The 16,441-nt window shown below is 40.2% G+C and overlaps 1 protein-coding gene across 1 annotated transcript in view; it reads left to right on the top strand.

The window, feature by feature from the left end:
- The first annotated feature begins 815 nt into the window (after positions 1 to 815).
- The window catches only part of LOC145397099 (ionotropic receptor 93a-like), a 184,022-nt gene continuing 168,396 nt past the window's right edge, over positions 816 to 16,441 (top strand). The window contains exon 1 of the mRNA XM_080270303.1: positions 816 to 937. Coding sequence (XP_080126429.1) covers positions 816 to 937 — 122 coding nt within the window. The remainder of the gene's footprint in view (positions 938 to 16,441) is intronic.

The following is a 16,441-nucleotide window of genomic DNA, read 5'->3' as shown; positions in this document are numbered from 1 at the left end:
AGCCAGAGACCCACACTTTATAAACGCCCACTGTCCATTGCTGAGATGGTAGTTCAAACGTTTGCTGGATTGAACAAGGAACAACGTTCAATGATATTATTACTCGCGCTGTATATATTTTGACTATTTCTAATTTATTATAACTCGTCCCAGACGTGTTTTTCTTTTGCATCGTATTTCACACAGCACAGTGGCAGAAAAACAATTCTTTGGTTATACATCCATTCTATGACACTTCTTCATGACTAGCAATATATTTTAGTGTTGATATCTACTGTAGTTACACTTAGCATTCAAGAAGGAGAGCCAGTAACTTCAGGCCAAGCTAAAGTGAACAGACTAGAGTAACTGGTCCTCTACCCGTGAGAAACCCTGGCTACGACTTCGTTTCGGAGAGAGGAAAACAGTGGACAGTACGTAGAACCTGTGGCCCACGAGTCTACCATTTTTACAAGAAAATGAAAAAGATTTATTATTAGAAAACATCGAAGGCATCGAGAAGCTGACTCTATGTGATGCAGACATTAAGTGGAATTAACTTCATACATTTTATTTTCTTTCATTCTTCTTACAGACCGAACAATCCATTCAGGTGATACTTTACAGACTGAACGGTTAGTTATAGCTTTCAGTAGTGAAAAGTTAAAATATAGCCTCTGCTAGATAGAACTTTCATGACAAGAGTTCTTCTAAAGATTAAATCAAGCTGTTCATGCATTAGCGAAAAGAAAGAATAAATTACATACTTGTAGTGTTGAGGGAATAAAGATAATTCATTCCGTCTGAAAACTATAAATGTACTGTGCAGGTACAGCATGTTGGTTCATTTGCCATACAGCCCTGACGGTGCCCGGGTGATGCAAGTGGCCTCCTGGACCCCCACCACAGGTCTACGCTATCTCACACCTCTCACCCTTTTCCCGGAGAAATACACCAAGTAAAGTGCACAGATTACTGGACGTTTCAGAACTGGGATATCTTATGTACTCTGTCGACATTACTGGACATTAACAAACTTGAGTAATGTAAGTAATGTATCCAAATTACTGATTAGTATAGCCCCTCTGAGCCAGCTGACATGTAGAGAAGTCACAGTTTGGGGTGTGGAACATGGTTGACGTTTATAACCGCACACACCTCCCCGCCACCCTTTGATCTTGTGACCATTTTCTTTGACACACATAGGGTATGTAGGTCACCTAGGTACCCGACTGATGCACGGATAAGTCTGTACACGGCACTGGTAGAATGCGGAGCCATCTCTTTGACATCATCCTCATCCAATTCTCTTCCACTGCGCACGGGGCTGATTGCATCATTGACCCCGTGAAGTTCTGCCCTTAGCTCTTGGGAAAGGACGACACCGTGTCCACATGGACACTTAGTGAGAGCACTTCTGAGGAGAGAAGAAGTTACCATGTGGAAAGTGAGCTCTATTGTCATCTGATTCCTTCACACTCTTAGATGCCTGAAAATGCTCTCAAACTCCAGCAGGATTATGGCAGGTCCTTTGAAAGTAATGAGGTCACTGAGGAAGAGGACATAGATGACCCATGACACTGAGTAGGTGAATGTGAAGTTGGTGATTATCTGGGGAATAAACGCCCATGAGGCCATCTCACCATCACCCTCACTGCCTGCTCGCTGTCGTCTTGCCCTTGAACATAAACCTTCACCTCAGCTGAGTACTTCAAGGGCAAAATCACCACAGCCGGGCCCTTCAGGAGTGGAATTTTCCACAAGAACCCCACGTTGTGTTACTCAGCAGAAAGCATCTCCCCAGGGAAGGCCTGTGTCAGGTGAGTCATCTCCCCCTACTCCCCCACCTCCCACACCTCTCCCTCTCCTATCCCCCTCACCCCCTGCCCATGGTCATGCATGTGGGCATGCACGCAGGCGTGCACGTATGCAGAAAAAGCGTGCTGCTCATGGAAATCAGCCCCTTCTACCAGGTGTGGGTAGAGTGGATACCTATGTCTAGGAGGAAAGAGCAGAATCTGAGCCCTCTGTGCCGGTGTTTGATGAGGAAGAAGCAGATATCCAAGAAAATGAGCTTCCCCTCCAGGCCCTGGACTATTAGCTACATTTTCAGGGCAATATTCACAAGCACCATTATGCAATAACTGGTGGAAGAAATTAATTTCCACAAGGTTATGACTGTGCAGTGGCTGGACATGGTTGCCAGCAAAGCCATGCACATGAGTGACTGGCAATCTGTGGAGGTGGGGGAGTTGTTTGTGTGGCTAGCCCTTATCATGCTGATGGCGTACATAAGAAAACATGTGCTCCATGACTATTGTTGGTAAATGAACTTGTGGGCATACCTGTCTTTGGTAAGTATATGGCCCGTAACAGGTTTCTGACCATCCTAAGGTTCCCCCATTTCAATATAAATTATGGGCCTGCACCAAACAAGAGGTTGTAGAAAATTAGACCCATCCTAACAATGATCAAGGAGTCATTTTCCAGGGTTTTTTCATCTATTTCAGAAAGTGGTAATCAACAAGTCGCTTGTGTTATTTGGAGGCAGTATGTGCTGCCCAAGTGTCACCACTTTGGGCTAAAATTCTTTGTCCTTTGCGACTGTAAAACTGGATATGTGCTCGATGTGATACTTTATTCGGCTGCAGATGTTGATATACCTAGTGACTATCCTCTTTGTTTCTCAGCATTAGTCATGAAAGTGCTGATGGAAAGGTATTTGAACAAGCACCACATTCTGTACACCGATAATTATTACTCAACCCCAGTGTCGACCAAGTATTTGCTTGACCATGGTACTGGGTCCTGTGGAACTGTCCAACCAAACAGAAAGAATTTCCCTGCATTCTCAGCAAATACTGAGAAAGGAGCCCTTCTTACCAAGAAATGTGGCGACATGTTAGCTCGTCTTTGGCATGAGAAGAGTTTGGTTAACATGTTGTCAACAGTAGATAAGAGTGTGTTTGAGGAAACGAGAAAAACAGACTGCAGGACCAGGGAACCCGTGTTGAAGCCAGATGCTGTCAATGATTATACATTAATATAAAAAAGCAGCTTGTTGATAAATTGGACATACAAACTGGTGAGGTTGATTGCCTATGTAAATCCAGCAGGTGGTACAAGAAGGTGTTTTTACATCATCCTGATATCGCCATCCTGAATAGTTTCATACTGTTCAAGGAGCTCATAAATATGAGAAATTAAGAGAGCATGCATGCAAACTCCTTGAAGAATGTTGAACTTCACAGGTGCCAGGTGCTAGGCGAGGGACGCAGACATCACCTACAGTGGACAGGCTAAACTGTGCAGACTACTTCTGGCAGCACAGGCTCGTAGACATTGGCTGTACCACAGCAGGTCCTTCAGTGTACATGCGGTGCCACGTCTGTAACACCACCAAACGCCGTCCTCCAGCATGAAAAGAGACAGTCTACCAATGTGCAGAGTGCAAGGTCCCCCTTTGTCCTAAATATTTTTGCGAGTATCACTCTGAGCGTGATTACCGAGCAGGTGTGTGGGAAAATGTAAATAGTATACAGGAATACACAAGTGTGTTGTTTTTTATACATATGTGAAATGTTAGATATTATAAGATATATCTAGTAAGTGCTATGATATAAATGTCTTATAGTAAGCTTTACAAGTGCAGAGCAATAAATGATACTGTTTATGGTTATTGGTGAAACAATAATTGGAAATACCTTGGGCTAACCTACCTGTGAGCAGGCCAGAAGGAAATTGACACGATTGCCTATACCTAACTATTTCCCTCGTTACTCAGAAAAGAGTGCTGAATATGTGACCATAAGCATATAAGTGATGTGAATTACAAATAATGTAAGATGTTTATAACATTTGTAATATTTTCACAATGTTCCTAATTAGTATAAATCAGTCTGAATTATAGTAAAAGTTATTACTTCTTACTCAACCATATTGTGTAAAACAGCAACAGCATTTAAGTGTCAAAGTGGAATTGCCCATATTCGTGATGTCAAGTGTAAATATAAGGTTTGTAATGTACGGAAATATCTATATTTGATGCAAGAAGAGAGTTCAGAAAAATCATTCTTTTCCCACAACTTACTAGGTATAGTGGCCCTATGAAACGGGTGGAAAACCCTGTGGGGAGCCCCAAGGACAGGGTTAAGACTCATCCTTATGGAGGTGAATAAGGAGAAGTGGAAGAGTGAGTGAAAATTTCTGCATTCCTTCCAAAGATGCCTGGACACAGAAAAGAGGACTGCTACAAATGGAAGAGGGAACAGGAGAAGACCAGAGGAGGCTGCTGGCTCTGCAGAAGCCAGGACACAAGAAGGAGGATTGTCACAAATGGAAGAAGGAGCAACAACAGAGCAGTGCATGGAAATCTTCAATTGTAACAAAAGTGTGTTGAACATGTAGTGAGGTGGGACACTTCAGTTCTGAGTGTCTGAAGAAGAAGAAGGATGACAAGGAGTATGTGGTTGTGTATTACAGCAAGAAGCTCAGCCCACCAGAGCGGAACTACTGTGTGACCCGTAAAGAGCTTTGGTGGTGATGAAGAGCCTTGTTTTCTTTCATCCCTACCTGTATGGGTCAAACTTCATCATCAGGACGGACCATGAGGCACTCAAGTGGCTGAAAATGCTAAAGACTCCAGAAGGACAACTGGCACGCTGGCTCAGGATGCTAGACCAGCAGAATTATGAGGTGAAACACCGTCCTGGGCGGGTACATGGCACTGCTGACAGTCTGAGTCATCGGCCTTCTGATCTGGAGTGTTGGCAGTGTAGTAACAAGGAAGATCATGGTAAGAAATGCAACCATATTGCAATAACAGGGCCAGCATCAGATGAAGACCTGAAAAGGATGCAGATGGAGGATGCAGATTTACAGCCAGTGCTAGAGTGGCTGCACTGGAGTACAGTGCATTCATCTTGGGAAGAGGTTTGCAGGTCCCCAATGACCAAGAACTACTGGAGTCAGTGGGACCCTCTTCGTTTGAACAGTGGACTACTGCAGTGTCAGTGGGAGACACCCGATGACCTCAGCAAGTATTGGCAACTGGTGGTTCTAAAGAAGATGAGGTCTGAGATCTTGGATGAGTCCCATAACCATATCATTAGTGGGCACCTTGGAGTGAAGAAAACTCCAAGTCGTCGGCTGCAACAGAGGCTCTACTGGATTGACATGCGTCAGGATGTTGGATTGGCTTGCGTCAGTATGTTGAAGTGTGGTGTCAGGCCTGTGATGTTTGCTGGGCCAAGAAGGGATCCAAGAAACATGGTTGCGCCCCTCTCCAGCTGTACCAAGTGGGTGCACCGATGGAAAGAGTTGCGGTGGACATTGCTGGACCTTGCCACTCACTGAGAGAGGAAACCAGTAGATATGAGTCACCATGGACTACTTCACAAACTGGCCAGAAGCCTATGCCATCACCGATCAAGAGCCTGCGACTGTTGATCAGGTGTTGGTTGATCAGTTTTTCTGTTGTTTTGGGATGCCACAAGAGCTACTTTCAGACCAGGGTAGAAACTTTGAATCTGCTGTGTTCCATGAGCACTGCAAATTATTGGGGATCAAGAAGACCAGGACCACCCCACTAAGGCCACAGGCAGATGGGATGGTGGATAAATTTAATTGGACCCTGGAACAAGAGCTGGCGAAGTACTGCATAGAGGGACAAACAGAATGGGACCAGAAATTACCTGTGTTGTTGATGGCATATCGGTCTGCATCCCATGAGTCTACCGGCTACACACCTGCAAAACTAATGTTGGACCACAAGTTACGCTTACCTGTTGACTTGTTAATGGGAAGACCACCTGGTGAAGAGCTGCATACAGACACCACCAGCTATGAAATCACCTTCAGGAAAGGATGGCTGAGGTACATCATCAGAGTGCGAGGAGCTCTCAAGTTTTCAGGAAAAGGTGATGAAGTGCAAGTATGATGCCAAGGCAAGTGATGCTGAGCTTCAAGAGGTGGTGATCAAGATTTGGTTATACCATCCTCAGCGAAAGTAGGAACAGTTACCGAAGCTCCAGGAGACCATGGGAAGGGTCTTACACTGTGTTGGACCGCCTATTAAACGTAACGTATCAGATTCGGGGAGGCAGGAAGTCTCGCCTAAGGGTTGTACACGTGAACAGTCTGGGGCAGCGCCATGGGCCAGGACAGTGCACAAGCTGGAACAGAGAAGTCTGAGGAATCGTGCTCTCCCTTGCAGCCGAGGATGTTGAGGAGGACCAAGGGAGCTGGAAGTGCAAGAAGTTTGTGACAGTTTCCCGAGAGAAGAAGCGAATCAAGAAGAGGACCAAAACCTTCCTGGAGGAGTGCGAACTGTGTGGAGGAGCAAGTGACATTGTCAGAAGCAGCATAGAAGCACCTGATAAGTTGAAGGATTATTTTATATATAGTTAAATGTTCCATTAAGATTAAGGTTTGTGTTTGTATATATTGTGTAGTTTTGTCGAGACAACAAAGGACTAGGGAGGGGGTAGTGTTTAAGAAGCTGACATTTGTCAGTTAGGTGCTTGAGAAGCATCTTGACGTTTCCCGATGTTTTACGGTAGCTAGTTCTGGTTCTGGTACGAGTCACAGTTGCAAAGTTTGCCTGCTGTTGCTGTGAGCGTAGTTATTTCGTATGTAATGCATTAACTTTTGTGCTTTCCTTTTTTTCTCTAAAATGTTTTATTTACGTGCTTGCATGTTAAATTATGTAATTCAAGTTTGTATGTAAAGTAATTCTTACAGTGATATGTAATGTAGGAAAACTCTGGCATGTTTTGATGTCTCCTAGTTGGTAACCTGTTGTTTGCTAGGGGCAGGTACAAGCCCAGCAGGTTCTAGAGATGTTAGAGAAGCAAAGATGGTTATATACGGTGGGGAAGAGAATTAAGTGAGTTTGAGTTGGTTTTCAGTTCAGTTTGGAGTGAAGTTCCAGTCTTTGGTTTTTCAGTTCAGTTTGAATGTAGTGCAGTGTCAGTGCAGTTAGTGAAGTTTGTGAAGAGTTGCTGGGAAGTATTAATGTAATTACAGTTAGTGAAGATTATTGTCGGTACTTGTCAGAAAAACAGTGACGTGTTGTCAAGCATTGAGTGTAATGACAATGTTGTCAAAAATTAAGTTTACTAGCATTTAGTAAAGTTTGCATAGTAATCCAGCAAGCTTCTGAGAAAACTGGAAGTGAAGTTGGAAAGCATTAAGTGGAATTACTTGGAAAACAAAGACAGTGTACTTTAAGAAGCCAGTGTTTATTTTCGCCTCTCAGCTTATCTTTGTGTGCTGTGCACCTAAAGAGTGACTGACCATAGGAGGAACAACTCACATGAGCAATGTCCTTCCTATCACTGGACTACTGCTGTTGGAACCTGGTGGCAGTGTGGGGACAGGGACGTAACAGGGGTATAACCTGTAGCTTGCAGTGTATATGTTAGTAGAAAAAATAATGTAAGAGAACACTGAGCCTACAAACAGTTATTTAACAATATATGTATATATATATATATATATATATATATATATATATATATATATATTAATCAGCTAATTAACAAAAAGTGGAAAGTAGAGTGACACAAGGAAGGAAAGTACTGTACCTGGTGCAATGAAGGCCTTGATAGGAAGCAGAGGCTTGAGTGTTGCAGCTGCACGGAGGCTTACGTTGAAGCTGAGTGTTAGTGCCAACTTTAATATATAGGTGTGAGACTATGGTGTGGAATGAAAATGAAAAAGTCAGGAGTGACAGCAGTGGAGATGGGACTGCTGAGGAGTGTATGTGGAGTACAGAGACTGGAAAGGATGCGGAATAATGTATGATTCGTGAAAGATGTGGATTGGAGGAAGTCTGTGATTACACCAGAATCGAAGAGAGTGTACTGAGATGGTAAAAGTGTCATGTGGAGAGAATGGATAACAATAGAGTGATGGAAAAGGTATATCTGATCGAATCTGAAGGAATGAGGAAGCGAGGTAGGCAAAGGAGAAAGGTGGAAAGATACGGTGGATAAGTGTGTGAGGAAGAGAGGTTTGGATGTCGGTGAGGCTAGGGAACTCACAACAGTTCGAGCTGGCTGGATGAATATTATGAAAATCACATAATCGGGGATTTGGCACCTTCCCTTTTAACGTGCCAGCGTCTGGACTCATTCAATCGGATACGTTTATATGAAGAAGCTAAGCAGAACGTGCTGAATGTTTTGGCATTATCAGACAAAGCCAGGATTCTGAGGGGCTTGCATGGTGAGCTGTGAGTGGAAGCATGGTCCATTGGATTGGGCTAATTTGGGGAAGTTTCTGGACATTGCTAGCTTCTCAACGTGTGGCCTAAGGAGGGAAAGGAGATCTCGGATGATGATGATGGTTAAAAATCTGTCATGCAGTTCCAAAATCTGTCATGGGCGCAGTTTCAAAATCTGCACTGAATAATATGCAATTGACTTTATTCTTACAAGATTATCATAGAATGAATAAAATGGCACTCCCACCATAAATACCTCCACTGCCAAAAGTACCCTTCTATTTAGAAACCAATATTATGTTTTTCAGTTTCCATGGCGCGACTATAAAAGTGACGGCATTACCATTTGAACCCTTTTGGCTGGAGTCCATGGAGGGCAACACCACCACGTACTCAGGCATTAATTATAAACAAACTTGTTGCCGTTGGCCAAACCCTGAATTTAACTTTCCAAGTCCTTCCGTCACGCAGCTGGAGTGAGAATTGAGAATTAAATACCTGTACTCTCATTCAGACTTTTGTTACTTTCAGTCTGTTTGCCAAAAAATATTTACATTCAGTATTATATCCTAATATTATATCAGCATCGTTTTCGCAATATCTAATAGTCCACTGAATTTCTTATGATATGCTAATGATTATTTAGAGTGCGATCCTTACGGAAATTACTGGTTTTCACATAATTCATATTCAGAAAGCATTCCACTGCATGGGCTAGGATTTGGTCACATTTTTACGGCTGCTTAAATCAGAAAACTTATTTTTAAAAATTATGTTATCCTTTTTTATTGTGTTATTCAAACTCAATTCAGCTCCAGTATATCAGTGTTCTTCAATACCATCCTAGATGAAATGAGTAATCTTATTGAAATAACGCTTTCCTCTTCACTGCCCTCAGTGATGTCCTATTTGGTGTTCTTTTATGATCCCCCAGTATGTAGACTGATCAATTCTCCAACAACAGTAAACCAAAGCTTATGAGAATGACATGGCATATTTTCTTGATATGATATGCACCGATATATTTCTTTCAATACTATCTTCTTTTTAATATATAAATAACTTATTATTTATAGATGTCATTCAATTTCTAACCAAACAGTTTGGTACAGAAAGCAAGTTTATGTATTATGTTGATTAATAAATCCCTATGTGGTAAGAATTTATAAATCAATGGAAAATTGCCTTAGCTGTTTCTTTGTATCTCTGTGGATTTTGTTGGTTTTGTCCAGGGGATACTTACTTTCGATCGAGTGTTATTGTAGTTGTGTGTGTGTGTGTGTGTGTGTGTGTGTGTGCGTGTGTGTTTTTTGTGTGTGTCTTCTTTTATGTTTTTTGGTGTGTGTGTGTGTGTGTGTGTGTGTGTGTGTGTGTGTGTGTGTTATGTTGTTTAAACACAGTAGAGGTAAAGGAATAACTTCTCGCCATCTTCCACTCTTTCTTTGTGATTTTCTTACCTCATACTTGACTACAGTGTTGGATCTCTTTCCTAATATTACTGACATTTCATAGAGATCATCACTCCTGTGAACTGAATGCTTTTTTCCCACTCCCTTCCCATTTACAGAAGCCGTATAGTATTTGCCAAACAGTAAACTCTTGTCCCTCTTTCCTGTCCAACTCTTTCCTGTAAGAGTGCTACCGGGTATTCTCAGTCCCTCATGTACACAACTGATCAGCAAAGGAACTGTCGTCATCATTCTGTATTTCCCTCTGCCTTTGACCTCCAGACATTTAAACTTTGTCCATTGTCATGACATCTCGAAATGGAACGTGACGATTAATTTTTTTTCAGTTTCTCCGAGGAAGAACGACCACATTATTATATTACGAGTCTTTGTCTCGTCCTTTATTTTGCCAGAAGAATAATTAATTTAATTCTAATTAGGAAGGGCATCATCCTGGTAAGGTGTAAGTGGAATGTGCTTCGTCAAAACATTTTCTTCGAAACGTTTCTCTGAAAAGGGGTTTATATGGTAACAATGAAACGAGAAATAAGTTCAAAGAGGGCTTTCATTTCCTTGTTTATTTTAATGTTATATATACTTGTAGGTGACACATCAGGTGGAGATTCGTAAATCGTTCATGTCAACAGTGATGCGTTGGTGTGATTCCAGAGACGACTTGAGAGGTGGAGATACTAAGCTAAGGTTAACCTTTGCATTATGATATTCACTGTTACTGTCAATGATCCAACTGCAGGTAGTTTCATGCAGCAAAGGAAAGCTGCACATTGTCAAAAGATAGAGCAACCTATATCATATTTGAAATTGTCTAATGTGTTTTAATCATAAAGTGATGAAAGTAATTTATGCTTTAATTTTTGTTTTACTTGTCAACACTTTGTTAGTAAGGTGGAGTGTTTTTGCACCCCGATTTTCTTCAAAAGCTCATAATTCCTAACGGTAATTCGAATACTTCTCTTCCGTTCCAGTACACTCCTGATTCAGTGAGGAGAGGGAGCATGTGGATTGGTTTAGTCCTGCCTCTGCTGTAGTGAGATAGAGGGGCACTTCCCCCCCCCCCCGGGGTGTCCAGTCACCCCATCAAACTAACCATTTAGATCATATTGTGATATAGATTGTTTTTTTCAATTTTGCATATTATCATTATATTGATTTTAAAAATCACAAAATGTATTTTCCCTCTGTGTGCTTACCTGGACAAATGAGATATATGAGTCCATGTATTATTATTTTTAATGATATAATTTATTGTATTTTTTATTATTATAAATTAATAATCACCACTCCACAGGGCATTCAACATATATTTTATTAATGTTTGCAGAGATATGCTGGAAGAGGCAATTATGAATATATTTTACATGAGTAGTAACACTACATGTATTTTTGTACTGGGGTGTTGTAACACCGCACCAGACTAACCACGTTTGAATACCCCACAGGACTAACGAAGGGAGTGGAGTAACTACATAATGAAACTATCAGTACACAATTGTCTAGAGCAGTTTTCTACTGACCGGCTACAAATGTGGTACTGCACTGTTATTATATCTTACCTCCTTTTGCTTGTTCACATCAATGACACTTCTTTTTGGATTTACTTATGTTACAAAGCAACATCAGCGAGAGTAAGAAAGTCCATCCCATAGTGAAGGGCTTAGAAACAGGCTCGGTTAACTCCACTGCTAAAACTGATCTCTTTCTAGCAGAGAAAAAATACTGTATCAGCAGCAGCCTGTTATAGTCTGGCAGTGCTTCCAAGAAAGGCCGTATATTACTATACAATATTAATATGTTTTCTGAGCATAATTCTTGGTTATCTTCGTCTTCCCAGCATAGAAATCAGGACTGGGGAGGAAAGATAGATGGGAAGGTGATGATGAAATTGTAAATAATATAGCCTCATGTAGTCTGACAACTTTCGATCGGAGAAGAAATGCTATGGAGGGATGCATGGAGTTATGCGACGATGATAAACTTGTAAGAGTAAAGAATCTCTAATAGTCTGACAATGTTTCCAGATGGGACTTCACTTTCAGCAATAATAATAATAATAATAATAATAATAACAATAATAATAATAATAATAACAATGATAATAATAATAACAATAATAATAATAATAATAATAATAACCATGATCATCATCATCATCATCCCAGACCTCCTTTCCCATCCTTAGGGCAGTGTGAGCAGAAGCAACATCCAGATAGCCAGGTTTGCTCCAATCAATGGGCCACGCTTCCATTCGCTCAGCAGTCAGTAATATAATAATAATAATAATAACAATAATAATAATAATAATAATAACCCCCCCCAATTTGATCGTGATTATTATTGATTGGACAACTTTAATTCTTTCCAATGGCTCGATGGAAAAGATAACAATAAAATCTACAAATGTAGCCTCTTAAGATCTAACAACTTTTCCAGATGGGATTTTACTTTCGCCTTTGAACAAACCGCAGTTAAATTCGTCATGGCCACGCCAGTCAGTAACACCCAGTTGGCTGAGCTTCTACTACCCTTTGTGTGGCCAGGGTGTGGATTGGTGTTTTGACTTGTACGCTGACTGTCTGCTTCACACTCGTCTAGGTAATCATGCTTGTGGTGAGGCACGGGTGCAACCAGTATTTGTAATAACAGAAAGCAGACACGGGTACTTATTAATTTATTAACTCGCCCAGACGGAGTCATGGGAGGTATTGTTTTTGGTCGAGTTGCTTTGTTGTTTGTTTCTTTGTTTTTTGGTTGTTTCATTGTTTGTATGCAACATTACAAAAATACGGCCGAATAAAATTACATGGAACTTTCGGGATATGTGGGCACTAGTCCCAAAAGAAAGTGATTAATTTTGGAGAGTAATTGAGTGACCATGAAATGTCAAAATCGAGGTCATGGATTTTCAGAGGTCTATAACATAGAAAACGATTGAAGATATATATATATATATATATATATATATATATATATATATATATATATATATATATATATATATATTGTTTGAACATACAGGATCTTGCAATATGCGGGCTTTCATTTGGCACCATGACCATTGACCTTGAATGACCTTGAAATGTCAAACTCCAAGGTCACTGATATTAAGGGGCTATAACTCAAAACTAGTTGAAGACAGAGAGATATTTACTGTTATCAACATATAGGAAATCCCATATGGGATTTTTAATTGATAATTTGACCTTTGCCTGTAAGTGACCTTTGAAAGGTCAAACTCAAAGTCACGGATATTCAGGGGGCCATAACACGAAACTAGTTGAAAATAGAGATATTTACTATCACCTAGATCTAGGAAGTCTCACATGGGCTTTCATTTGGCAGCATGACCTTTAACCCTGAGTGACCTTCAAACGTCAAATGCAAAGATCACAGATTTTCAGAGGGCATACTTGAAAACATTTGCGCCATTACCTTTGACTTTAATTGTGCACTGATACTAAATGACAGAAATATGAGTCAGTATTTAAAAGCAATAAAACAACTGCCATCAAAGAAGGCTTTGTTGTGCCTGGCACCACTTGTTTAATTATTACTCTTAATATTATCATTATAATAATAATAATAATAATAATAATAATTATTATTATTATGTACAGTAAGCCTCAGTATAACTAAACCCGGTACTGCAAAATTTCGGATATAACGAACGACCAAGTCACGACCCACCTTCCCACGGCTTTTGCAGAACAAATGTCGCTAAATGAGGGGGAAGTTCGGGAATCAGCCCACTGTCACAACCACATCCCTTCCTGGCACAATAAGTGTATTTCAACAGCATCCCTTCCTGGCACAGTAAGTGTATTGTAACAGTACTACATTATATTGTATGCTTATTATTGTATTGTATTTTTATATGTACAACTTCATACAGTATTGTATTTACATGTACAATGCCATAAACCATTGAATTCTCCATGTAAAAACTTCATAGAGTTAGTTTAGGTTATGTCTGGAGCATGTAGGACCAAATGAATCCCCTCTTATATAACGAAGTGAGTTCAGTAATCCCTCACAATTACCATCCCTCATATATAGTGAACTTTCAGTTATAGCGACCCACCCTTCCCCCCAATTAATTCGTTATTTCGAGGGTTTACTTTTATTATTATTATAATTAAGACGTGCAACATTCTTCAGCAGCAGCCTAGGGCCGTCTTCTGCTGTTATTCACACAAGTAAAAATATTTTCTCCAAGGCTTAACTCCTTAAGGGAATTTTTATGCAAATGTGCTGTTCTCTGAAGTGAAACACAATATGATCCTTCACTTTAGCATAGTCTTATATGGTACAACGTCTACCTATTGCAATTGTTCTTTATTGCTTTAAGCTCACCGAGGACAATGATGCATTTAACCTTCTCATGGTCACGGCTTCTTGTTCTTATCTTGTATATAATATGAGCCAATAGTATATGATTTTAATTCATGTGAGTGAGTCAGTGGACACAAGTGTTTATTCTGGTACTATTAACCCCTATTGGTCAGGTAAACATTAATATTTTTCCAGTTAAAGCCAGACGGTAGGTTTAAATGAGTGTCTAACAGGAGATTCTCAGCTGAAAATCAGAGTGAGAGATAAAGAAAATATAATGGTAAAATATTTGTTTCATTTGGCAGCTATAATTACAACAACTGTCCTTGGATGATGTCACTTTCATGTAATAAGAAATTAAAGAATATATATCACAGTATTTATACAATGTTCTGCTGAATATTTCCCTGAAATACATATTTATGGTATGGATGAGTAGGGGGAGGGTATTGTTACTTCTCATGCCCAGCTCCCTCTACAACGCCCTTGTCATGTAAGTAGTAGTAGTACTACTTCAAACTTGTTGTCATTGAAAACCACTGCATGACATTGTTCCAATTAATTCTTCTTTCAAACAGTTTTATTCCTGTCTGTCTTTTTCAGGCTAAATAAGAACTTTAGCCATTCCCCAATAAAATGAATGCCTTAAAAAAATAATAATACATCATACCTTCACTGCAAGCAGTATGTAACTATTCCATGTCATTTTCACTATAACAGGGAGTGCAGTATGTAGCCAAAAAATTTCATTAGGAAATGCAGAAAAAGAAAAAAAAAAAAAACGTTAGGAAACTGGATATATCAAGTAGCTCCCCTCCCCCTCCCCCCAAAAAAGGCACGACTGAACTCATAAGTATTATGTATTTTCCTGATAGTAGGCTAACGTGTGATGCGCAGAGGTACATTTTTTGAATGACTGGTATTGTCTAAACCATTCCATCGAAGAAACATTACTACTCGCCCCTGTGTCACAATAAAGAAACAGTTACTCACTCACTCATATCAGACTTACATTTATAAATATGTCTATGAATGTTTTTACAGATGACGAGGAGAAAAGTGTGGCAAATGCGGCATGGAGTGTGCTGAGTCACTGCGGATCGGTGGTATTGGAGTCTTTAGGGACCTTGTTGGGCCAAGGACTGTATGGCCGCCTATCAACCCGCCAGTCCAACCACATCCTGGTCGGCACCTGGTTGCTCTTCAGTGTGGTTGTGGGCACAGCATATCCGCAGCAGCCTCATCGCCTCCCTCACCCTTCCCAGGCTGCCTCCCAGACTTGAGACAGTTGAAGAGCTGATCAAAGCAGTTGACAGGTGAGATATTGACGGACAAAAGTTTGGACGCATAGATGTTGTAGAATTAAACTGAAATTGGAATTAATGTTGGGTCCAATTTATATTTATCTCCCAGCTTTGTCGCTGCATCAAAGTTTTTTAACTCTCATGATTCCTTTTTCCAGTTAACCAGTATATCAGACTGTGAGTTTTGTTCCAGCACCTAGTGTTTTATTCCTATCCAACGATACATTACTTTCAGACCTGACTGTTCACAAGCAGGAAAACACTGAGGAACTCTGCAAATGGTGTCCTCAACTACCACGTAATTCATCATCCACACAGAGCACACTCGAAACATTTCATCACTCAATATATATTTCCAACTTTCCTTTTTTTTTTTTTTTTTAATTTTCTACTGATAACTCTCGTAACCTTTATTCACTCCCACATGCATTATTCTTCAGAGACATCACTGCAGTAGAGTCCTTCACTTATGCTCTCTCCCCTGTCAGTCTTAATACATGGACTGGATCTGCACATCCTTTAGCACTGTGGAAATAATCTTGTTCATTGCTTATCAAATATTTTCAGACAGCTGTTTCATTTTATCATAATTCTTCCTCATAAAACAATATGATAAAAAAAGGCAAGCAGAATGTGCAGCAATTGGACGGTATAAAAAAATACCAACGAAAACAATATAGTTCTTTCATTTTTACTTGAGTCAAGATTTTTGTCCACTTGAAGCTTATTTCACCAGAGTTGGAGGCAGAAAGAGACAATACCAGTGCTACGGCTCGCTTCCTTTCCGTAGCACTTCATCGTGACTAGGTTTTCATGTTGCTTTTAATTTTTTGTTACAAACACTTCACATTGGAGATGCAAAGATGACAATATTAGACCAAGTTAGAGTTTAAAAAATACCTACTAGTCGCTTGACGTTAAGTTTTAGTGCTGCGTTATTCTAGGGGCCTCGGATTGTTATTACTAGTTAAATAATTTTTATTCTTACAGTTTTTTTTTTTTTTTTTCAGAGTGACAATCCCATCTTATGCTGCTGCAACTAAGGTGTTCTCTTTGAACTCTGAATCAAGAGCCTTTAGAGAACTTGGAAATTTGATGGACGTGGGAGGAGATCTTATAGGACGGACTCAACA

Source organism: Coenobita brevimanus, chromosome 40, assembly GCF_032717465.1.
Source record: "Coenobita brevimanus isolate Jiangsu-jjx chromosome 40, ASM3271746v2, whole genome shotgun sequence".
Classification (NCBI taxonomy): domain Eukaryota; kingdom Metazoa; phylum Arthropoda; class Malacostraca; order Decapoda; family Coenobitidae; genus Coenobita; species Coenobita brevimanus.
This window is presented reverse-complemented; position numbering and strand designations above follow the sequence as displayed.